This window comes from Rattus norvegicus, chromosome 2, assembly GCF_036323735.1.
Source record: "Rattus norvegicus strain BN/NHsdMcwi chromosome 2, GRCr8, whole genome shotgun sequence".
Lineage (NCBI taxonomy): Eukaryota > Metazoa > Chordata > Mammalia > Rodentia > Muridae > Rattus > Rattus norvegicus.
This window is the reverse complement of record NC_086020.1, coordinates 173,961,048-173,987,702: the sequence shown is the minus strand read 5'-3', so window position 1 is coordinate 173,987,702 and position 26,655 is coordinate 173,961,048. Positions and strand designations below refer to the sequence as shown.

Genomic DNA, 26,655 nt, shown 5'->3' with positions numbered 1-26,655 from the left:
CTGCTCCTAAAATATGCTGTTCAAATTGAAGGGCCATTACCACTCAGAACAGAAGGAAAGTGGATACTACTTAACACATTTTACAACTCCAATAAGTAATAGATATATAATTTTAAATCACCAAGGATCAAATTGATCGTCTACCTAAGACACCCAAACAAAAGTAGCCATGCACACAAAAATTGCTATTTTGACTGAAGGCTTCCCCTCAATTTGACATGTACCACATGTAGAATAATATCAGTCGCTCTGTGAGCTACGCTTGGGCAGGGACCTTCCAAATGCTAGAGCATTTGGGGCGTAGGGTGTTTGATTTTCACGTGTGCTTTTTACCCATTGTCCTTTGTCTCCTTGAAGTTTACTGAAGAAAAGCTTGAGTTCTCTAACTGTCAAATTATAGCTGGCCAGCACTCCCAACATGTCAACAAGAAGATCTGAGAAGGAACAAACAAATGAAATGTGTGAGCTATTGGTATTTCTAGAGATAAAGAAGTAAAATACATGACTCACTTGCAAGTCTGGGTACAAGAGGGATAGATACATGCCAAGGGGCTGAGAAGATGAGTGGCTCAGTGGTTATGAGCTCTTCCAGAGGTCCTGAGTTCAACTCCAGTTCCAAGAATATCTGAGACCTCTGCCCTCTGTAGGCATTACACACCCATATATTCCTACACACACACACACACACACACACACACACACACACACACACACACACACATTCACACACAAACAATAATAAATCCTATTTTTAAATAGGTAACATGCTATATAATCAGTAATTTTTTAAAAAATTGCTAAAAGAACCAGAGCTTCCAGGGACTAAGCCACTACCTAAAGACTATACATGGACTGACCCTGGACTCTGACCTCATAGGTAGCAATGAATATCCTAGTAAGAGCACCAGTGGAAGGGGAAGCCCTGGGTCCTGCTAAGACTGAACCCCCAGTGAACTAGACTGTTGGGGGGAGGGCGGCAATGGGGGGAGGGTGGGGAGGGGAACACCCATAAGGAAGGGGAGGGGGGAAGGGGATGTTTGCCTGGAAACCGGGAAAGGGAATAACACTCGAAATGTATATAAGAAATACTCAAGTTAATAAAAAAAAAATTGCTAAAAGAAATTTTAAAGATACAATATTAAAGAATCAAACTATTTCCTTACAAACATTTCTAGAGAAAAAGTTGTACCTGCAATCATGCTGTCAACTTTCTCGATTTTCCCAAGTACTTTTTCCACAAGGCCTACTTCTGTGCAGACTTGAAGGTTTCGTATGCTCTTCTTCAGAATGGCTGTAAACATGCTCCAGACTTCCGCTTGGCAAGTAATGTCACACTTCTCCAGTAACTCCACCATGCATGTGATACTCTCAGCTTCTTGGATAATGAAGTTCATCTCCAAATCAAACTGTCCTCCTACCAGCTTCGGGGAAACAAGTAGAAACATATTTCAAGACATTATTTCACATCCATTACCACGATCACTTGCTCCTAAACTTCAAGTCAGCAATGGCTACCCGTGTGCATCATTCCACACCTTCCAACAACTACATCTTAAAGATTTACTTATTGTACGTATGTGGATACACTGTCCCTGTCTTCACACACATCAGAAAAGGGATCCCATTACAAATGGTTGTGAGCTGCCATTGAACTGGGAATTGAATTCAGGGCCTCAGAAAGAGCAGTCAGTGCTCTTAATCACTGAGTCATTTCTCTAGCCCTTAGTCGACTTTTTTTAAATCTCCAAAACATAAATTCTCTGAACAAAGTTTCAAATCTAGACAGCACAAATAGAATATAGAAATATAGGATATATTTCTATATATTTCTATATTCACAATATAGAAAATGAAATAATTTCCAAATAACAAATATAAAGTAACTTAAGAAAGCCACTACCAGCTTCATGAAATGATAGGAGAGTATTTTATAAACTTGAGAGGTAAAAGCTTTTCTAAGCTCCTTAGGCCAGATGACATTAATCCCAGTGCTTGAGAAGAAACAGGAAGAGCAAGAGTTCAAGGTCAGGGCTGGAGAGGTAGCCCTGAAGTTAACAGCACCATATACCATCACAGAGAGTCTAGGTTGGATGCCAGCATTCACGTAACAGCTGACAAACAACCATCCCTAACTCCAAGTCCGAGTAAATGTGGTGCCTCCCAGGGTACCACACATACATAGTATACTTACATACATGCAGACACACACACATCATATACTTACATACATGCAGACACACACATAGTATACTTACATACATGCAGACACACACACATACACATAAAATAAAAATGACCTAATTAAACAAGAAGTCCAGGCATGGTGGTATGGTGGTACACCCCTTTCCCAGCATTCCAGAGGGCAGAAGTGAGCAGTTCTCCAAGTTCAAGGCCAGCCTGCTCTACTTACCAGACCCTATCTAGAAAGAAAGAGGAAAAAGAAAGAAACAAAGAAAGGAAGGAAGAATTAATAAACTAATTCAAGATGATCCATAGCTAAATTGTGAACTCAGGTCAGCTTGGACTACCAAAGACCTTGTCTCAAAAAATTAATTAACTAATTGGAAAAAAGATTTTGTTAAGATTTTTGGACTTCTCACTAATAAACTTATTTAATATAAATTAAAATTTTGACCAGGGTCTATCGTTCAGTGATAGAGCGCTCACCTGGCATGTATAAGACTCTGGCCTTAATCTTTTTTTTTTTTCTTTTTTCTTTTTTTCGGAGCTGGGGACTGAACCCAGGGCCTTGTGCTTGCTAGGCAAGCGCTCTACCACTGAGCTAAATCCCCAACCCCTCTGGACTTAATCTTAAAAAACTTGGGGGAGGAGAGAACTTAAGTACATATACAAAAATATCATGAAGTCAAAATATAATTACACAGTATGAATCATTCATCATTCATGTTGTAAATATAAATTACTTCCTAAAAGAAAATTTGAAAAGTGAAATTTGGGACAATGCAATGAATATAATGACCACGAATGATACCGTACAATCAAAACCTTGCATTTGTTCACAAAATTAATATTAAAGACAAAATTAAATCATGCATGTTGCAAAAAATCCGTATCCTTAATAATGTACATAATAAAATATATTATGGGCAAGGAGAAACAGGTGTAGTGGAGGAAATGGGCATGGTATCTGTGGAAGTCCACACAGAAATAGATGTAAGCTTACAGAGTCACTAACCTCTTTGAGCATAAGAATAACTTTCCAAAGCCATAAAACACCAATAACCCTACACAGTGTTACACATAACAACACATTATCCTAAAGACACCGTTTAATGAAAGGAAAGCAGAAAGAGATAAGGTGTTATGAAAATCATTTAGACACAACAGTAAGGAAGACAACCTCAGCAACATTTTCTAGAAAGCAGAAACTGAAAGTTCTCAATTGGGTATACAAAGACACTGCCCGAAATGCACAACAATAATACAGATAAACCAACCGACATAAAGAAACAAGTTACTGCAAAAACAGTAAAATCGGAGTGAGTTCATATACTGTGAAAAATTCTTCAACAATTATATATCTTCTGGGTAGAACTAACCAGGACATAAACCTCGTTGCAACTAACTTGAGAGCCCTCACCTTCACCTCAATATTCCTTACATCCATCTTTCATTCTGATCTGTGTGTGTTATCAGTGGCACCACCCTGCGAAGAAGCCATGGAATTAATTTAGGAAGTAATTTCCAAAAAGGCCCCAAATATTTCACCAGCTTCTAAACTGAGCTTATAGCGTGAAAGCAATATGCAGACAGGTGTTTAAAATATTTCTCCATTGCATTAAATGTTAGAAGATACGCCTTTCAAGGAGAAAATGGATGGCTGAAATTTGTACACACAAATGTGTGGCGTGTTTGATATACTGTATGTATGCATATCTATTGTACCTAAAAACCAAGCGGAGCCCACAGTACGTCAGGTTAACCCTTTCTAATAGTTATTTGAAGCTGATCAACCTTCAAAACAGAAATTTGTCTCCAATGGCGGGGATCATGCGCAGGCCCGGGCGTCGTGGGTTATTATCTGAGAGGCAGTAATGGCCCTGCACTCCAAATGTAATCTCCCAAATGTCACAGGAGTTATGAATATCTGAGCAGCCTAATGCACTTTACCAGCCATGAAATGTGGAAATGTAATCTTATTACCTTTTTATGGGTGTATTTTTTTGAATAATGTAGCCTGGAAACTGATGTATAGTCTTTTCTTGCATTTTAGCATGATTTGGTCTCCTCTGCTATATAGAACATTTTTCAAAACTCTCCATTTCAACATATTTTAGTCCTGTATGAACTTCATAAACAATTTTTATAGCAACCTTCAGGGTGGCATAACATGCTTTATATAGGTCACAGTTTAATGTATATGATTATAGACCTTTTAAAGCATTTTATTCAAAGAATTCAAATGAACCTTTACAACTTTTGTACTTGGACCTTGATTCGAGCATGGCAATTTTCTTCCCAATATTTTTATTAATAAAAAGCCTTAACAAAATTGGTCACTAAAGTAAGTCACTTATATGTTTAAAAATTAAAATAAAAAAACAGGAAAATGAAAAATAAGTATCTTCTCTTCAAAAGATTTATAAAGCTAGAGGACTGTAAGTCAACATTCGGGTCCTCCCCAAGGAGGCTGCTGACTCCAGACAACTCAATGTGGACTCGTTAGGTGTCCTTCAGCCAGGACAAGAGCACCATATAACAGGCAGACCGAGCAGATGATAACCTCAGCCTCTGCTACTAACTGAACAGTGCTCTATTTCTTGTGACTAAGTTACTTTTATTCTGAGTTTGTTTATATATAAAATGAGCCCCCAAAAAAGAAAGTAGGAGAAAATAAACTAAGAATAATATAGTTTCTTTCCATGTAGATTGTTATATTCATACAGAAATGGGTCCTTGGAAAAAACTGGATAACTTGAGATTAGCACTTTCAAAAAAGTAAACACATTTTTGGTTGAGTAGGATACATAGAAGATACTAACACAGAGTTAGGGAAAAATAGTTTGTATAATCCCAGACCAGGAGTGGCACTATTAGAAGGTATGGCCCTGTTGGAGTAAGTGTGGCCCTGCTGGAGTAGTTGTGGCCCTGTTGGAGTTAAGTGTGTCACTGTGGGCATGGGCTTCTAGCTACTAGAAGTCAGTATTCTCCTAGGAGCTTTCAGTGAGGATATAGAATTCCCACCTCTGTCTGTATCATGAATGCCTAGATGCTGCCCTGCTCCCACCTTGATGATAATGGACTGAACTTCTGAACCTATAAGCCAGCCCAAATGTTGTCCTTTATGAGACCTGCCTTGGTCATGGTGTCTGCTCACAGCAGTAAAACACTAACTAAAACACAACTTGAACTCATTACTTTCTTAGGCTGACCTCAAACTTCACAACCCTTCCATCTATCTCAGCCTTGGCATTACTCTTTAAAGGGGTGGAGGCGGGGAGATATGACCAGTCTTCCCAACTGTCCACCTTCATAGTACATAAATGACATTAGCTGGAGAGGACACCTCAGAAGCTAAGCATTCACCTCATGGTGAAAATCACAGTACAACAACATCCCATGAATCCTGGTAACTACAAAATCACGGCAGTAGTCAACAGGACAAGTACATGCCTACTCTTCAGAAATCACTACTGGTTTTTTGGTCTCCTTATTATACTGACTGAATTTATGTATATGGTTAAAACTAAAGTTTCTTAGAAGTTATATACCTGAGAAAATGCACCTGTGACTGTATTTTATTAGTTATTTTTTTAGTGAGTGAACATGTGGGTGTATGCACCACAGACTCTACTAAAATTAATTGTCAATGAAAATTAAAACACTTAACAAACTTTGCATTTGTCTTACATCAGAAATCCCTTCTAGATTGCTATTTGTTTTCAACCTTGAAGGATGGTAGCTCTTGGGGGTGGGTATTACATGCACTCCTTGCATAAATATATCATTTTATGTATTACATATGATAATAGTTCTACAGGAAAAGTCCCAAAGACTGTTAGTGATGGCTATCTTCAAAGACTGAGTTTAAAAAAAGGTTTTCACTTTAAAAATCTACATTCATTACACATTTCTTTAAAAAAAAAAAAAGCTTTTAATTTTAAGAAGCTTTGCAAGCTTCATGGTCAGCCCCACAATAGCAAGCCTCTGTGCTTCACCTTCTTCAAAATGTTTGCAGACAAATAGCCAATGGAGAGCAGAAAGCTTTTTGAATTGAAGAAAATGGATTTTGGTTTTAAAAGCTCCTACTTGCAGATCTGTGTGAGTTCAAGACCGACCCAGTGTAGATAACAAGTTCCAAGTTGCCCAAGGTTACATAGTGAAACCTTGCCTTTTAAAAACTTGGGGGGAGGTTGTTAGGGGGTAGGATAGTTTATCAGTTAAGAACACTGGCTGCTCTTCCAGAAGACCAGGGCTTGATTCTTAACACTCACATGATGGCTTGCTGCCATATGTTAACTACAGTTCCAGGAGACCCAAGCCCATCTTCTGGCCTCGAAGGCATCAGGCACACATGGTATACAGACATACACACAGGCAAAAGATGCATACATATAAAAATTAATTATACAAAAAGAGTTCCTGATTTCACAGACATATGAATGGGTTTAATGACAGAGTGGTAACTTCAGATGCGATAATCACACTGCCCAGGTTAATCTACCAGAAGAAATCTGATGACAGAATGGAATCCTGAAGCATACAGATCCCAGCATCTCATTCGTGAGGATGAGGGTCCAATTCCAAACACACATAAGGTGGTCACAACCATCTATAACTCCAGTTCCAGGAGATCTGATCTCCTCTGTCCCCCGCAGCACTGCACGCATGTGGTACACAGACATACATGCAGGTAAAACAACCAAACACATAAAATAAAAATAAATCAAGAGAGAAGCCATGGCAGGACAATGGAGGCTGACGTAAAAGATCTCACTCTGTGTATTTACAGGTTGTTATTAATGTTCTCAAGGGATGGATGGTACCGGGCTTTGTATGTTTAAGTGGGCAATTATATCTTATCAATTGGATCTAAGATTATTGTGTTGTGTGTTCTTTTATGTGAGGGTTTGAGTGTAGGAAAGCGTGCAGAGGCTGGAGACACTGGGCCGCCACAGTGGAGTTGGGATGTGTCTCCACCAAGATATCTAGCAGATATCTTGAGGCACCACGGTGCCAGACCTAGCAAGGTAAAAGACAACTATACCTTTTTTTTATTTTTTATATATTTACAACAACAGATGGTGAACCAATGTGATGGGCAAGAATCCACTAGCAATCCTATGAGTTTAGAGAAAGTTTTATTTTCTAAGAGGAGGCAGGCACATGTTAAGTCATGTGATCTCTCAAGCACAGAGAAATTGAAACAAATAAACAGGGAAGTAGCCTGGGCTGGCCAGCTGTAGGTCCCAGGCTGTGTGATAAGTAATGGCAGCTCAGCAATTTGTAGATTAAAAGCTGCTTTTTAAAGAAAGTTGTTTAGAAAGTCTTTCAGGATACTCAAATTCTTTTTAATGTGGGCTCCACGGGAATTTTGGGTTGAAATTCTAGTTAGACAAGCTACTTCTTAATTACAGGTATTATTAAAAGGTAATTAAGTTTGTTTTTGGAAAGAAGAGAGTAAAGAGATTACCTGAATCAGGTGGGGATTTTCATCCATGGTTCAGAACATAGACAGGGAAAAATTAGTCACTACCTCCAAGTAGAGAGTTGTGATGAATGTCTGTAACACCAGGCAGAGTGAATGCAGACATATATTACAGAAGTTATTAAGGTTAAAGAAACCTGTGGCTCCAGGTAGAGAGCTTGACAGACTGAGATATTTTGAGCTAAAGTCCTGGTTTGATATGTTGCTTATTCATATTGGAATTGATAGAAAGTATTTGGTTTGTTTTATGAATTACCCTGCTAAAGGCCATATGGCTCGTCGATGCCGGCTAGCCAGGGTTTGTGGTTACTTTTGATATTTACCACAACAGGAAGCTCAGATTCTCTCTTTTTTTTTTTTTTCCTTCTGGGCTGGGGACCGAACCCAGGACCTTGCGCTTCCTAGGTAAGCGCTCTACCACTGAGCCAAATCCCCAACCCCTCGGATTCTCTTAACATGGGCTCCATGGGAATTTTGGGTTAATTTCCTGATATCACAGTACAAAAGCCTATTAGGCTCATTGTCTAGCTTACTTCCTTTTTAAAAAAATTATTTAGTCTTCATGATGGGTGTGACTTTGAGTTTTATGACTATATTATTACTCTGGGAGAGTGTGCAAGATACAAGCTTTTCTGGTTTCAGACTAAGGAACAAAGTATTTTGGGAGAAAGATTTTGTCTTTGTGTTTTTATAAAGTGTGATTAGGCTCTGGAAACCTCACAGAGTCAAATTGATCAGATCTGATAGAGGTAGACCGCCTGAAAAAATTAATTCAGGAGAATCAAACAAAAAGAGATTTCGATTCTAAACTTTTGTCTTGAGAGTTGTATTTTACAGAGTGTGCCTACTTGGATTCCTGGTCTCAAGGACTTTCAGCTGGGTCCAGTCAGGACACATCAGCTACAGCATTTGCTTCATTCTTTCTATCCCCTACCCCCAAGGATATCTCAACACCCATGTACAGCTTGAAGAAGTTATAGAGGAGTCGTCGCCCCAATTCCCTGGACTTTGGGGGGCTGAAAGTAGTTATTCTAAAGTTGTTTTTATGAGGAATTTAGAAATGGTTGTAATTTAACAGGGAGGAATTAGCTAGATTGAGTTATACAGTCGTAATCTCATTTACTAGCTAAGCTAAAATCTTATCTTTGCTTTGATATAGAATTTATTTGTTAAAAGTTTAAAAGTACAAGGTTTAGAGCCAGTCCCTTCTATTGATGTCATTACAAACTTCTGAGTTGATTACACATGTGAGTTAAGGGCCAAATAGCAAATTCGTGGCTCTGACTTTGTGAGAGTATTTTCAAGATAATATTAAGATATAAAGACAACAGTACAGATTGTATTATATAGGTAGATTGTTTTCAAAAACGTCAAAAATCCACAAAATTTGAGATTTAAAGTTATTTATCTTTCGTTGAGACATATCTGCTCCTAACAGTTCCCCTTTGGTAGATTTAACAAAGAATTTGAACATCTCTACCTCCAAGTGAGGCAATACTTTGTGGCTAGGCAGCCACTAGACAAAACTGCCTGTTTCATCTGCAGACTAATACTGTCCAGAAAAAGGACAAATTATGAAGAATAGTTGACTGATAAACCCTGCCAAGACAGGGTGATCAGCCCTTCAAAATCTGCATTTCAACAGTCTGTCAGTTGATTTTGAGCCAGAAGGCTGAAGACTTGCACGCACATGTTGCTAACAGGGGACTATGCTAGTGGAGATTTGTCTCTATAACCTCTCAGTTCTATAAGCCTTGTTAGGCTTCCTATGTGTATAGATATTTGGTCATTCTCAGATTTCTGACGGGGTTGAAGACTGATTATATTCTCAGAGCTTATCAGGCTGTTTAACTCTGAATATACATATTTTATTGGATAGTTACCAGATAGTATACAAGCTAGCCAAGATATAATATAAATTTTAAGCCTTTCTTAAGCTGAAATAGATAACTGAATGTTCTGTTTAACGGATATAGTGATGGACTGGGTGTTGAGTATATCATATGCTTTATAAATTGTAGAATGGTAATAATTGTACTCAATTTATATATAAGTGAAAAAGCTTTTTACCTGGACAAAAGGGAAGAAATGTTGTGGTTTGCCCTGGAGTTATCTGTATTTTGATGCTAATTCCACTGCCCCAAGGACAGCTGCCTAGCCATGTACTCAGGAATTAGGTGACTTCACCAGAAAAGTCCCCCCCATTGAATTTGTAGAAAAAGAGGTGAGGGGCAGGTACAGGATAGAAGGAAGTCTATCATTGGAGGAGAAGGAAGTATGGGTGGGAGAGAAGTTTGAAGGAAGAGGAGGAGACTGGATCAGAGAGGAGAGGCAGAGAAGCCGAGACAGGACAATGGAGGCTGATGTAAAAGACCTGTGTATTTACAGGTTGTTATGAATGTTCTTAAGGGATGGATGGTACTGGGCTTTGTATGTTTAAGTGGGCAATTATACCTTATCAATTGGATCTAAATAAATAAATCAAAAAATTAAGAAATAAGGATCTCAAAAGTGTTCGTTAACACACACGAGCGCACGCACACACACACAGAGAAAGTGAGAGTAATTAGTTAGTTTAAATGAAGCACCCATTTAGGCTGACAGTACTCCACCCAAAAGCCATAGACTAACAAAACCCCAGTATTAGGCATAAGAAGGCCAGCCCTTTTTGAGTTCTTGGTCAGGAGAGTCCTAGAGACCTCCATAACAGTACAGATTACTGACATTCCCCTTGGTTGCTTCACGTAAGTGGAAGGTTAGCTGCGATGCTACTTCTGACACAAGACCAAGAGGACCCAAGATAGATCTGACTTTAAAGTCTCCTCCCAGAACGCTATCTTTCATAGTACTAAAATGCAAGATTCCAAGGGAAGGAACCAAGTCCTAGCCAGCTGTAACAGCCATCAACTACAATTACTGGTGTGGTACAACAACCCTAACAGTGCAATAGTGGCACTCACACCTGATGGTAATCAATATCTCTCTAATTAGACTTAAAACCCACTCCACAGGAAAAACAATCATGACTGGTATTGGAAGCCTAGCTGACTACCTAAGTCAAATATCCTCTCAAATGAGAGGAGAACCTCCTACCAGTATCACTTTACTAAGCCAGCGTAATTCCAAACCGTATTATACATCTCTATCTTTATATCCACAGATAAATGTGACTCGATACTCATCAAAGAAACTTCTCTTCGCAACAGAGACTATTACAGAAAAACCACAATTGACACAATTGACATAACATAACTACTGTACCCAAGGCTCAGAGAACATAGGGGGTGGGGGGGATTTAAGAGCCAGAGGATTAGGAAATCTGCTATGAGAATGTATGTCCTAGAAATGACAGGGAAACATCACCCATGATACCTCAGCAATATGGCTGCATAAACAAGACCTGAAGAAGCACAATATCACTACCAGATATGCAAGCTAGAAGAGAGAAATCTCATGGGTCCCCATACCTATACAACTGAAGAACTAAGGAATGCTGAGAGTGGGAGAAATAGTCTTCTCCAGCAATGAGCCCCTTAAACAGTTATCCAATACCGATACCTGAAATCATATATATATAAAATACTAAGCAGACTGAGGATGAACATATGTAGGCATGCGTATGTACATGGGTGTGTGTATATGTGTGCATGTGTGTGTACATGTGTGCATGGGTGTGTGTATGTGTGCATGTGTGTGTGTATGTGTATTTGTTTCTTGAGCTAGTTTTCTTTTGTTTTCCTGGTTTTTACTGTGATAGTTTTTGCTTTATTCTTATTTGTCTTTTACATTTGCCTATTTGTTTTCCTAAGAGACAGAGGGGAGGCTGGAGCAATGGCTCAGTGGTTAAGAGCAGACATTGTTCTTACAGAAACCCTGAGTTTGATTCCCAGCACTCACATCAGACAACTCACAACTGCCTGGAACTCCAGTTAACACGGGCACATAAGAGACCTACCTAAAAACAATCAATAAAAATTTCATAAAAAGAGAGAAAAAAAGGAGGCATCAGGGGTGAGGTTGTGGGAGGGTCTGAGAAGAGATGAGAGAGGAAAACCCATGATCAGAATGTACTGTATGAAAATAACTTTATTTTCAATTTTAAAATGCTCTGGAACCTAGTTTAAAAAAAAAAAAGCAAAATAAGCCAGAAGGAAGCCAAAGATAAGAAATAACAAAGGGCAGACATTAACACGACTGAAAGCAGGAAAGCAATAGAAAGCAATCAGTGAAACACAGAAAAAGTTATTTGAAAATATCAATATAATTGAATAGCTTTGGCGAGACAAAGAAGCAAGCCAAAAATCAAAACTGCCAGTATCCAGAATGAAACAGAGTTTTAAAACTCTGTCTCAAAAAAAAAAAAATAAAAATAAAAATAATTCATGTTGGGGTGGGCGAGGGGCTTGAAGGAAAGTAAAATGGAATAGCATAAACAACTTTAAACAAAAAATGTGACAATTTGGAGGGCATGCACCAATTTATACAAGAATATAAGCCACCACAGCTTCTCAGAAAAAAGGAAATTTTAATAACCCTGTAACTATTATAGAAATATCTGTAATTTTAAACAACCAAAAAAAAAACTATGTTCGCATAATTGCACTGGATATTTCTGTTCAATGTTTCAAAATTAATACTAATTTTATGCTTCTCAACTCAAAACACAGATAGAAAAAAGATTTTAAAAACCTTGAGTTGGACCTACCAGCAACACACACATACAGACTAACTCCCATGAATACAAGCCGTCTAAACAAAGTTAAGAAGAGGGCTTCCTTAGCCACTGAATCATTAAACATGGAGCAAAGGCTGGACCTAGTCCCCACCCCCCGCATAAATGCAGCAGACAGGCAGCTTGGTCTTTATGTGGGTCTCCCAAAAACTAGAGTGGGGACTCACCCTGACTCTGTGGCCTGCTTGTGGGTCCTGTGCCCCTAACTGGGCTACCTTGTCTGGCCTCAGTGGCAGAGGAGATACCCAGTCCCGCAGTGACCTGATGTGCCAGGGTGGATTGGTACCCAGGGCCGCCTCCTGCTTCTCAGAGGTGAAGGGGAGGGAGGACTGTTAGGAGGGGCTAGGAGGAAGGGGGACTACAATCGTGATGTAAAGTGAATAAATAAATGGAAGAAAAATAAAAAATAATAAATAAATCACAGTAGCATCTGGAAGATAAAAAGTGATCTTCAGGTTACAAGACAAACACAAATACAACCCTACTAACAATGGCAATATGGAGGCAGTACAGGTGTGGCTGCTCTGTCACATGGGCACCAGTAGAAGGAGGCTACTCAGTATCTGACCTGTGAATCTGAATAGTTAGTAGCCTAACACTCTGAGAAAGGCAAGCCTAAGGGGACCGCCAATCCAGCACCAGGATCCCAGACTGGGAGTTAGACTGAGATGACAAGTCCAGCACCTGGTAGAACTGGGGGGCTTGAGGGGTGTGAGTGTCAGACCATGCCTGAGAGAGGGTATAGCACTTCTGAGACCACTCCTGGGACTACCTCCAGAAACTCAAAAGACCCCAGCTGCCAGTAAGAGGAACAAGTAAGTGGTGGAGAAATTGAAGAGAAAGAGAAACAGAAAGATGTGGGCACAATGAAGAAAGGCAGAACTGGATACTTGAGGGTGGTGAGGAACAGCCTGATATGAGTAGCTGGTGACATCCCCTGGGACCATGGCGGGGTCCTGACCTGTGCTATCATCTGGCCCTGCAGCAGTAGGGGTCTATTACCACCAAAGGCCAGGCGGATGCCTCTGGGTTGGGCTGGCCCCCAGGGACATTCTGATATCTGAGCACTGTGCAGAACCCGCCCCACCCCTCACCTGAGCATCGGGGAGCAGCCCTGGAGACTTGATAGCAGGAGAGCTGTCCTAGCTGTCCTTACTGTCCCTAGCTCTCTGCAATACTCTGGAGAGAGGACTGTGCATTGCAGGAACTGCTAGTGAGCTAGCCAGAGGGCATGAGTATGGGAGAGCTGGCCCTGCTAGCAGAAGCTACCTGTGAGCGGACAGCAAGGGCGTGAAAGCAATACAGCTGGTGGACCAACAAACTCAGATACCACTTGGGCCCAGAGCCAGGTACAGGCTCTGCACTGACCCAACTTAACATCTACCCCATGGATGGACTGCTGGAATGCATGAGGGGCTGATCCTACAGATACAAAACCACAGGATCTCCATGACACAGGGCAACAACAGGATATCCAAGAGAAGTCCTAGTGAAGTTCCAGTATTAATAGAGTAGCAGAAACCAGAGGCTTCCTACCAGACCAACGAGTAATTGCAATGAACATTCGCAAGCAAAACAGTGCAGACCAAAGTGTATATTGTGGGGGACATTGTGACACACTACAGCTTCCACAGTGAGATTTTTTTTTTCTCTGTTCAGAGGGAGGTTGCGAGGGTAGACAGCCACTACACTGGGAGGAAGGGATGAGTGAGAGCAGGTGCACAACAGGAAATTCACAAAAAAACAATAAAAATTTTAAAAAAACAATAACACTGGCAATGAAACTGAAAGGCAACATTTACAACTACTAGACATATAAAACCAATTCAGCCATAAAAACCACCAAAACATGTAGAAGTAGGGTGTTAAATATCAATAAATGGAGAACAGGTATATATTTATACAAATCAACACTTCCCAAAGTGATATAGGTTCATTAACTGTTTCTATCATAAATTTCCAAAAGATTTCTACAGATAGACAAAATAAGTATTGTAAGATTTATATAGAAGGAAATGAACAAGAACAGAAAAACAATCTTAAAAAGAAAAAGTGGGAGGAATCTGCCTAGCTAATTCCAGGTTTCTACATAGCTACAGTGATCAATACCATGAGGAGTTATCAGGAGGACAGACATATAAATCCATGGAACAGAACAAAATTCAGAAGCGCACCATTCCAGCTGAGCTTGGACACAGGTGTAAAAAGCACCTTAATGGTGACAATCTTTTCAGCACAGCCTGCAGCGATTAGACATCAAAAAGCAAACAAAATGCTTCCAACCCCTAACCCAAAACAGCTTAACACGATCACAGGCTGAAATGTACAGGGTAAAACTTTAGGAAAACAACAAAGGAAAATTCTCAGGGCTAATTTAAGAGTTGTTAGGCTGGGGTTGGGGATTTAGCTCAGTGGTAAAGCGCTTACCTAGGAAGCGCAAGGCCCTGGGTTCGGTCCCCAGCTCTGAAAAAAAGGAACCAAAAAAAAAAAAAAAAAAAAAAGAGTTCTTAGGCTTCACACCCAGAAGCAAATTAAATGGGAAAAACATGAATTAGGCTTTATCAAAGATTACAAACTATTGCTTACAAAATAACAATCTATACACAGACTGTATTTGTAAACCAAACATTTGAGAGAAGGATATTTAATAGCTACAAAGAACTCTCAAATTCAATAGCAGGAAAAAACTAAATAATAAACTAAAGAACAGAACATACTCCACAGACAACATGACACACACACACAAAAAAACAAAACAAAAAAAACAAACAAAAAAAAACACATGAGCATATGAAAAAAGTTCAACATTACTAGATATTAAGGAAACTCAAACCACAAATAGGTGTCAGGACACATTAATCAACATGACTAAAATAAAAACAGTAACATCAATTTCTAATGAAGCTATGGAGAAACTGAATTACTCATATGTTGCTGCTGGGGTGTGAATGGCACAGTCACTGTAGAAACAGTCAAGTAATTTCTTTCAAAAATAAAATATGCCACTACTATTTGAGTTACCAAACACATACCTTGCATTATTCCCAGAAAAATGAATTCTTGTACCAAAGGAAAAATATATATAACATGAATATTTATAGCTATTTTCTCATTAATAGGCTCAAAATAGAAAACTGCCTAGAAAACAGACCTTCACCTTCCCACTATATAATAATGAACAGGAATAGACACCTGATAGCACAACGATCTAAATCAATCTTCAGAACACTGTACTAGATTAGTAAAACAGCAATTCACACTATTCCACTTATATACAATTCTTCATCTGGTAAAATAATAAAGAAAAAAAGATGGGTGGTTTTCAACAGTTCCAATGCGGTGCAGCACAAGAAAGAGGCACGGCTAGGAAGACATCAGGAGATATCCATGTGTACTGCAAAGTTTATCTTGATTATATCACTACACTGTTTTACTAAGACTTTCATATTGGAGGGAAGTAGATGAAGAAGATAGGATTTCTCTTCTTAATTTTTTCAACTACATGTGACTCTGAAAATGTCTTGAGACAAAAAGTTCAATTTTAAAATAAGTAGAGGGCTGGAGAGAGGGCTGGAGAGAGGTTAAGAGCACTGACTACTCTTCCAGAGGTCCTGAGTTCAATTCCCAGCAACCACATGGTGGCTCACAACCATCTGTAAAGAGATCCCATGCCCTCTTCTGGTGTGTCTGAAGACAGCTACAGTGTCATATAATAAATGAATAAATCTTAAAAAAAAATTTTTTTAAATAAGTAGAACTCGGTATGAAACCTATAATCCTAGCAGTGGCGAGCATGGGGCAGGAGAATCACAAGTTCAAGGTACCCTGGGCTATAACACAAGGGCCAGCCTCAGAAAGAAACAAGTAAATAAACATACAGGCTATGTTCTGGTAGTGCAACTGAAATGACTGTCTCAAAACAATACAAGACAACACAACTATGTGGACTGAGAACTTGTCATAAGTTTAACTGTTCTGCTGGTTAGCTACTATTGAAAAGAAAATTCATATTAAAACCTATATGAATTGCAACTTGATCAAAAAGAAAGAAGCCAATTTAAAGATAAAGCTCATGTTAACACAAATTCTTTAGCCACTTAGAGATTCCATTTCTTTAATTCTTTCTCAATCTCTATTCCCCCCAAGAAAAGTAAGTGTATTTAATCACCCTATATATTTAAAAGAGTTGACATTCTAATATAACCCCCAAAAATTAAGCAATAGTATTGTCAGAGAGTTTTACTATATATTCAATTGACTAAGCTCCAATACTTGCATTAGAGAAAAATATGTAAATTTAAACCTTCAAACAGGAAATGAAATTTTCTAAATCCATTACATAACTTCAGACTCAGGAATTCACTGAAGGATAATAAATCATTTAAACCTTCATACACAGAACCTTTTTAAATTTGCATTTATCTACAGTAAATACAGCCGTGTTCTTTAATAGATTACTGGTTCAATCTAGCAAACTAGTGATTTATAACACTGTCATATTTTAAAAATCAGAAATCTGTCACTGGTGACAAGTAGTCAGAAGTCCACTGAACTTACATTACATGGACTGAAACACCACAGGATATGAGAGATAGCAAACGGTCATATACCCCATAGTCAAATCAATCACCTCAATACTGTGTGTCTGTGTCTAAAGCTGTAAAATCACATACTACCTAATATTCCTATTGTTCAAGTGTCCCACCACTATTATCATTCAACCTTCCAGTCCCTCAATGCTTCCAAGCTACTTTGAAATGTATTGTTAATTTTATAGTTACTAATCTGAAGTCTTATTTTAAAGAACAGTAAAATTTGGCAAACATAAAAGAATAATGTTATGTCCACAAAGTATGAACTGTTTATATCTTAGACTTCAGACCCAACAGCTCATTCCCTGGAGAAAACTAATGAATCAGACTTTATACAAAAATTTTTAAATAAATACATATATACACACACATACATATGCACATACACACATATGTATGTGTGTATAAATATATAAAATGAATAAAATGGTAAACTGCAGACTATATTTGACAACCAAATATTTCACAACACTATCTAAAGAACTCTCAGGTTAAGTCAAATAAGACCCTGTCTCAAAAAAGAAAGAGAAAAACATTGACAAAATTAAGTGTGATTGATCAAGAAAAATGAAGACTCAAATCATTAAAATCAGAAATGAAAGAGAGCACATTACTAACAACCTTACAGAATAAAAAAAGTTACAAAGGAATACTCTGAACAGCTGTATATCAAAAATAACAACTGAGATAAAAGAAACAAATTCCTAGAAAGCAACTTATTCCTGAAACTGGTTCTAGAAGAGAAAATGTAAATAGACTAGCAACAAATGAAGAGACAGTAATCAAAAATCAACTCAAAAAGTAAGGCTGGAGCTCTGATGGTTTCTGTTAAAAAATGAACTAGTGTAATTCTTCACAAACTCCTCCAAAGCACTGAGAGAGAACTGCCCAGCTCAGTCACTGAGGCCAGTGCTACCCTTGGACTAGACATAATGACGTACAGGAGACAGCACTGACACATGAGGACGAAAATATTAGCAACATAGAAAAGTAATTCTGTACAATAAGCAAACCATATTTATTCTAGAAACATAAGTTTAGTTTAACATATCAAAATTAATAAATATGGGGCTATACAGATGCCTCTGTCAGTAAAACACCTAGGACCTAGGTTCAAGGCCCAGAACCCACAAACTAAAAAGGCCAAATAAAGTGGCATAGCTTTAATGGCAGCCCTGGAGAGGCAAAGACAACTGGATCCCTGGGGCTTGCTGGCCAAGCAGCCTAAGCCATGTGAAGAGTTGCAGGCCAGTGAGGAAACATGGGTCAAAAACCAACAAAAAATAAGACAGTGGATGAGAGCAACATACAAGGTTGAGCTCTGGCCTCCACCCACGTAAGCATGCACAGGCACCTGCACACTCAAACACGCATACTTGTGCACACACATACATATGTACATACAGAAAAAGCAATAAATTATATACTGCATGAATAACATGAGGGGATAATCCTATGATAATCTCCATAAACACAAGAAATGCACTTGCCAAAATCTGACAGTCTTTCATGATGAAAACACTTCAGGTAGATATAGAAAAGAACGTGTTCAACCTGTAAAGGTCAGAACAACTAACCTCTTACTTACAGAAATATCACTAGGAACTCAGAAGATAATTAATCTTTGGATCTATCTATGTACACACATGCACACACACACTTCAATACATAAAATTGTAATTGGCATCATTTAAAAACATGCGTAGTGAAAACTGCAGGAGCGATAACCAACACGGTAATGACGACTGTGCATGGGACCCAGACTGAAGTCCTGAATAGCACTTCTGACCAAGGGAAATCATGAAAAACTGAGCTTAAATCATCTTGCCATACACAATAGCAGGAATATAATCAAATCACAAAGGATCTGACAAAAAGACTCAAGAGCCAATCTAGAGAATACCCTACTGACCAAAGACACGGCAATCTAGTTCAGGGACGAGAACCACGGCAATCATCCATTTGTCCATGATTTCTAAATCACAAGAACAAACTCACTGGTTTCCTCTGAGGCAGTAGTTCTCAACCTTCCAAACGCTGCAACCCTTTAATACATTTTCTCGTGCTATGGTGACTCCCAAAGATAAAATTATTTTCATTGTCAGTTCCTTACTGTAATGTTGCTACTGTTATGAATTGTAATGTCAATACCTGATGTGCAGGGTACTTGATATGCAACCCTTGAGAACCATAGCCCTAAAAAAGTATAAAGCAGAAGTATCTGCTACTGTAAAAATTAGTAAGTTAAGGAAAAGAATTATGCATTTATTCTACCTTCTATAAATGTACACAGGTGACCATACCACTAGGCAAACAAATATATCTTCATTGAAAGGTTTAAGTTAAATATAAACACACACCACAGAAGAGAGAGAGAAAGAGACAAAGACAGATAGTCACTATCAACATTTTTTGTTATTTTTGTTTTTCTAGATCAAGCAAATAAATGGATTTAGATAGTGAATACGAGGGCCGATAACATCACCCACACAGAGAAAACAGGCATAATTGCTTCCAGTGAAAGAACACAGCACCACCTACAGTCTAGTTACAGGAATGGAAGCTGAGTCTGACTAAGGCTCTAGATAGTGCTGTCAAATGCAGGAAATACAGAGGACCTCAGGACATGTTTAATACATCATGAGCATTCAATGAACAAAATCCACACAGAAACACTATGAAATGTCACAAGTTCCAGGTTCTTCAATAAATAAACTCATCCGATACTTTTAAAATACATGAGGCAGGGTGTGGCACTGTACAGCTGCAATTCTAGCACTTGGGAGGTGAGGCAAAGGGAGCAGAAATTTTAGGCCAGTTTCAACCACATAGCAAGTTCAAGGCCAGCTGTGGCTACAGTACCTGTCTCAAAAAATCAAATTATTTAGCTGGTTCATTAATTAAAAATAAGCAAAATAAAACTGTAACCCAAGAATGTGCTGTTGGATAAGACAATAATCAAGAAGAAAAGTTTATTGTTTTGAGTCTACACTTGAGGAGGGAAAAAATACTACTGAGACATTCCAAAGAAGCTATAAGGTTCCCGTGGGGGACGGACCAGGAGCAGCAGGACCCCTGCACCTGAGACACCTCCGGAACCTTCGGGGACAGACCGGATAAACAATGCTCTGCACCCAAATCCCGTGGGAGGGAGAGCTACACATACAGAGAGGCAGACACGCCTGGGAAACCAGAAGAAACTGAAGTCTGCACACATCTCTGACGCCAGAGGAAAACACCAAACGCCATCTGGAACCCTGGTGCACTGAAGCTCCCGGAAACGGCGGCGCAGATCTTCCTGGTGGCTGCTGCCACGGAGGGCTCATAAGGAACACCCCACGAGCAAACTTGAGCCTCGGGACCACAGGTAAGACCAAATTTTCTGCTGCAAGTGACCTACCTGGTGAACTAAAGAAACAGGCCCACAGGAACAGCTGAAGACCTGTAGAGAGGAAAAACGACACGCCCGAAAGCAGAACACTCTGTCCCCATAACTGGCTGAAAGAGAGGAAAACAGGTCTACAGCACTCCTGACACACAGGCTTATAAGACAGTCTAGCCACTGTCAGAAATAGCAGAACAAAGTAACACTAGACATAATCTGATGGCAAGAGGCAAGCGCAGGAACCCAAGTAACAGAAACCAAGACTACATGGCATCATCGGAGCCCAATTCTCCCACCAAAATAAACACGGAATATCCAAACACACCAGAAAAGCAAGATCTAGTTTCAAAATCATTTTTGATCATGATGCCGGAGGACTTCAAGAAAGACGTGAAGAAATCCCTTCGAGAAACACAGGAAAACATTAATAAACAAGTAGAAGCCTACAGAGAGGAATCGCAAAAATCCCTGAAAGAATCGCAAAAATCCCTGAAAGAATTCCAGGAAAACACAATCAAACAGTTGAAGGAATTAAAAATGGAAATAGAAGCAATCAAGAAAGAACACATGGAAACAACCCTGGATATAGAAAACCAAAAGAAGAGACAAGGAGCTGTAGATACAAGCTTCACCAACAGAATACAAGAGATGGAAGAGAGAATCTCAGGAGCAGAAGATTCCATAGAAATCATTGACTCAACTGTCAAAGATAATGTAAAGCGGAAAAAGCTACTGGTCCAAAACATACAGGAAATCCAGGACTCAATGAGAAGATCAAACCTAAGGATAATAGGTATAGAAGAGAGTGAAGACTCCCAGCTCAAAGGACCAGTAAATATCTTCAACAAAATCATAGAAGAAAACTTCCCTAACCTAAAAAAAGAGATACCCATAGACATACAAGAAGCCTACAGAACTCCAAATAGATTGGACCAGAAAAGAAACACCTCCCGTCACATAATTGTCAAAACACCAAACGCACAAAATAAAGAAAGAATATTAAAAGCAGTAAGGGAAAAAGGTCAAGTAACATATAAAGGGAGACCTATCAGAATCACACCAGACTTCTCACCAGAAACTATGAAGGCCAGAAGATCCTGGACTGATGTCATACAGACCCTAAGAGAACACAAATGCCAGCCCAGGTTACTGTATCCTGCAAAACTCTCAATTAACATAGATGGAGAAACCAAGATATTCCATGACAAAAACAAATTTACACAATATCTTTCTACAAATCCAGCACTACAAAGGATAATAAATGGTAAAGCCCAACATAAGGAGGCAAGCTATACCCTAGAAGAAGCAAGAAACTAATCGACTTGGCAACAAAACAAAGAGAATGAAAGCACACAAACATAACCTCACATCCAAATATGAATATAACGGGAAGCAATAATCACTATTCCTTAAAATCTCTCAATATCAATGGCCTCAACTCCCCAATAAAAAGACATAGATTAACAAACTGGATACGCAACGAGGACCCTGCATTCTGCTGCCTACAGGAAACACACCTCAGAGACAAAGACAGACACTACCTCAGAGTGAAAGACTGGAAAACAACTTTCCAAGCAAATGGTCGGAAGAAGCAAGCTGGAGGAGCCATTCTAATATCAAATAAAATCAATTTCCAACTAAAAGTCATCAAAAAAGATAAGGAAGGACACTTCATATTCATCAAAGGAAAAATCCACCAAGATGAACTCTCAATCCTAAATATCTATGCCCCAAATACAAGGGCACCTACATACGTAAAAGAAACCTTACTAAAGCTCAAAATACACATTGCACCTCACACAATAATAGTGGGAGATTTCAACACCCCACTCTCATCAATGGACACATCATGGAAACAGAAATTAAACAGTGATGTCGACAGACTAAGAGAAGTCATGAGCCAAATGGACTTAACGGATATTTATAGAACATTCTATCCTAAAGCAAAAGGATATACCTTCTTCTCAGCTCCTCATGGTACTTTCTCCAAAATGGACCATATAATTAGTCAAAAAACGGGCCTCAACAGGTACAGAAAGATAGAAATAATCCCATGAGTGCTATCGGACCACCACGGCCTAAAACTGGTCTTCAATAACAATAAGGGAAGAATGCCCACATATATGTGGAAATTGAACAATGCTCTACTCAATGATAACCTGGTCAAGGAAGAAATAAAGAAAGAAATTAAAAACTTTTTAGAATTTAATGAAAATGAAGGCACAACATACCCAAACTTATGGGACACAATGAAAGCTGTGCTAAGAGGAAAACTCATAGCGCTGAGTGCCTGCAGAAAGAAACAGGAAAGAGCATATGTCAGCAGCTTGACAGCACACCTAAAAGCTCTAGAACAAAAAGAAGCAAATACACCCAGGAGGAGTAGAAGGCAGGAAATAATCAAACTCAGAGCTGAAATCAACCAAGTAGAAACAAAAAGGACCATAGAAAGAATCAACAGAACCAAAAGTTGGTTCTTTGAGAAAATCAACAAGATAGATAAACCCTTAGCCAGACTAACGAGAGGACACAGAGAGTGCGTCCAAATTAACAAAATCAGAAATGAAAAGGGAGACATAACTACAGATTCAGAGGAAATTCAAAAAATCATCAGATCTTACTATAAAAACCTATATTCAACAAAACTTGAAAATCTTCAGGAAATGGACAAATTCCTAGACAGATACCAGGTATCGAAGTTAAATCAGGAACAGATAAACCAGTTAAACAACCCCATAACTCCTAAGGAAATAGAAGCAGTCATTAAAGGTCTCCCAACCAAAAAGAGCCCAGGTCCAGACGGGTTTAGGGCAGAATTCTATCAAACCTTCATAGAAGACCTCATACCAATATTACCCAAACTATTCCACAAAATTGAAACAGATGGAGCCCTACCAAATTCCTTCTACGAAGCCACAATTACTCTTATACCTAAACCACACAAAGACACAACAAAGAAAGAGAACTTCAGACCAATTTCCCTTATGAATATCGACGCAAAAATACTCAACAAAATTCTGGCAAACCGAATCCAAGAGCACATCAAAAAAATCATCCACCATGATCAAGTAGGCTTCATCCCAGGCATGCAGGGATGGTTTAATATACGGAAAACAATTAACGTGATCCATTATATAAACAAACTGAAAGAACAAAACCACATGATCATTTCATTAGATGCTGAGAAAGCATTTGACAAAATTCAACACCCCTTCATGATAAAAGTCCTGGAAAGAATAGGAATTCAAGGCCCAGACCTAAACATAGTAAAAGCCATATACAGCAAACCAGTAGCTAACATTAAACTAAATGGAGAGAAACTTGAAGCAATCCCACTAAAATCAGGGACTAGACAAGGCTGCCCACTCTCTCCCTACTTATTCAATATAGTTCTTGAAGTTCTAGCCAGAGCAATCAGACAACAAAAGGAGGTCAAGGGGATACAGATCGGAAAAGAAGAAGTCAAAACATCACTATTTGCAGATGATATGATAGTATATTTAAGTGATCCCAAAAGTTCCACCAGAGAACTACTAAAGCTGATAAACAACTTCAGCCAAGTGGCTGGGTATAAAATTAACTCAAATACATCAGTAGCCTTCCTCTACACAAAAGAGAAACAAGCCGAGAAAGAAATTAGGGAAACGACACCCTTCATAATAGTCCCAAATAATATAAAATAGCTCGGTGTGACGTTGACCAAGCAAATGAAAGATCTGTATGATAAGAACTTCAAGCCTCGGGGTTGGGGACTTAGCTCAGTGGTAGAGCGCTTGCCTAGCAAGCGCAAGGCCCTGGGTTCGGTCCCCAGCTCCGGAAGAAAAAAAAAGAAAAAAAAGAAGAAGAACTTCAAGCCTCTGAAGAAAGAAATTGAAGAAGACCTCAGAAGATGAAAAGATCTCCTATGCTCATGGATTGGCAGGATTAATATAGTAAAAATGGCCATTCTACCAAAAGTGATCTACAGATTCAATGCAATTCCCATCAAAATACCAATCCAGTTCTTCAGAGAGTTATACAGAGCAATTTGCAAATTCATCTGGAATAACAAAAAACCCAGGATAGCTAAAACTATCCTCAACAATAAAAGGACGTCAGGGGGAATCACTATCCCTGAACTCAAGCAGTATTACAGAGCAATAGTGATCAAAACTGCATGGTATTGGTACAGAGACAGACAGATAGACTAGTGGAACAGAATTGAAGACCCAGAAATGAACCCACACACCTATGGTCACTTGCTTTTTGACAAAGGAGCCAAAACCATTCAATGGAAAAAATAAAGCATTTTCAGCAAATGGTGCTGGTTCAACTGGAGGTCAGCATGTACAAGAATGCGGATCGATCCATTCTTATCACCCTGTACAAAGCTTAAGTCCAAGTGGATCAAGGACCTCCACATCAAACCACATACACTCAAACTAATAGAAGAAAAACTAGGGAAGCATCTCAAACACATGGGCACTGGAAAAAATTTCCTGAACAAAACACCAATGGCTTATGCTCTAAGATCAAGAATGGACAAATGGGATCTCATAAAACTACAAGACTTCTGTATGGCAAAGGACACTGTTGTTCGGACAAAATGGCAACCAACAGATTGGGAAAAGATCCTACAACTGATAGAGGGCTCATATCCAAAATATACAAAGAACTCATGAAATTAGACTGCAGGGAGACAAATAACCCTATTAAAAAAATGGGGTTCTGCACATGGGCACTGGAAAAAATTTCCTGAACAAAACACCAATGGCTTATGCTCTAAGATCAAGAATCGACAAATGGGATCTCATAAAACTGCAAAGCTTCTGTAAGGCAAAGGACACTGTGGCTAGGACAAAACGGCAACCAACAGATTGGGAAAAGATCTTTACCAATCTTACAACAGATAGAGGCCTTATATCCAAAATATACAAAGAACTCAAGAAGTTAGACCGCAGGGAGACAAATAACCCTATTGAAAAATGCGGTTCAGAGCTAAACAAAGAATTCACAGCTGAGGAATGCCGAATGGCTGAGAAACACCTAAAGAAATGTTCAACATCTTTAGTCATAAGGGAAATGCAAATCAAAACAACCCTGAGATTTCACCTCACACCAGTGAGAATGGCTAAGATCAAAAACTCAGGTGACAGCAGATGCTGGCGAGGATGTGGAGAAAGGAACACTCCTCCATTGTTGGTGGGGTTGCAGACTGGTACAACCATTCTGGAAATCAATCTGGAGGTTCCTCAGAAAATTGGACATTGAACTGCCTGAGGATCCAGCTATACCTCTCTTGGGCATATACCCACAAGATGCCCCAACATATAAAAAAGACACGTGCTCCACTATGTTCATCGCAGCCTTATTTATAATAGCCAGAAGCTGGAAAGAACCCAGATGCCCTTCAACAGAGGAATGGATACAGAAAATGTGGTACATCTACCCAATGGAATATTACTCAGCTATCAAAAACAATGACTTTATGAAATTTGTAGGCAAATGGTTGGAACTGGAAAATATCATCCTGAGTGAGGTAACCCAATCACAGAAAAACACACATGGTATGCACTCATTGATAAGTGGCTATTAGCCCAAATGCTTGAATTACCCTCGATGCCTAGAACAAATGAAACTCAAGACGGATGATTAAAATGTGAATGCTTCACTCCTTCTTTAAAAGGGGAACAAGAATACCCTTGGCAGGGAAGAGAGAGGCAAAGATTAAAACAGAGACTGAAGGATCACCCATTCAGAGCCTGCCCCACATGTGGCCCATACATATACAGCCACCCAATTAGACAAGATGGATGAAGCAAAGAAGTGCAGGCCGACAGGAGTCGGATGTAGATCGCTCCTGAGAGACACAGCCAGAATACAGCAAACACAGAGGCGAATGCCAGTAGCAAACCACTGAACTGAAAATAGGACCCCCGTTGAAGGAATCAGAGAAAGAACTGGAAGAGCTTGAAGGGGCTCGAGACCCCATATGTACAACAATGCCAAGCAACCAGAGCTTCCAGGGACTAAGCCACTACCTAAAGACTATACATGGACTGACCCTGGACTCTGACCTCATAGGTAGCAATGAATATCCTAGTAAGAGCACCAGTGGAAGGGGAAGCCCTGGGTCCTGCTAAGACTGAACCCCCAGTGAACTAGACTGTTGGGGGGAGGGCGGCAATGGGGGGGAGGATGGGGAGGGGAACACCCATAAGGAAAGGAGGGGGAGGGGGATGTTTGCCCGGAAACCGGGAAAGGGAATAACACTAGAAATGTATATAAGAAATACTCC

General features: G+C 39.3%; 1 protein-coding gene and 1 pseudogene across 5 annotated transcripts in view; one reads left to right on the top strand and one right to left on the bottom strand.

Annotated features, from left to right (window-relative positions):
* Lrba (LPS responsive beige-like anchor protein) overlaps positions 1–26,655 on the bottom strand; it is a 581,207-nt gene that overhangs the window by 512,834 nt on the left and 41,718 nt on the right. For 4 of the 5 annotated variants that reach the window (XM_039102651.2, XM_039102649.2, XM_039102652.2 and 1 more), the window contains exons 3-4: positions 1,190–1,421; positions 334–434 (exon numbers count right to left, since the gene is read on the bottom strand). In XM_039102651.2, the coding sequence (XP_038958579.1) occupies positions 334–434; positions 1,190–1,421 (333 nt within the window). Of the gene's footprint in view, positions 1–333; positions 435–1,189; positions 1,425–26,655 lie in introns of those variants that run through there. The other variant, NM_001108555.2, reaches the window with a different exon arrangement.
* On the top strand, positions 12,898–13,001 carry LOC120101357 (small nucleolar RNA SNORA17; annotated as a pseudogene).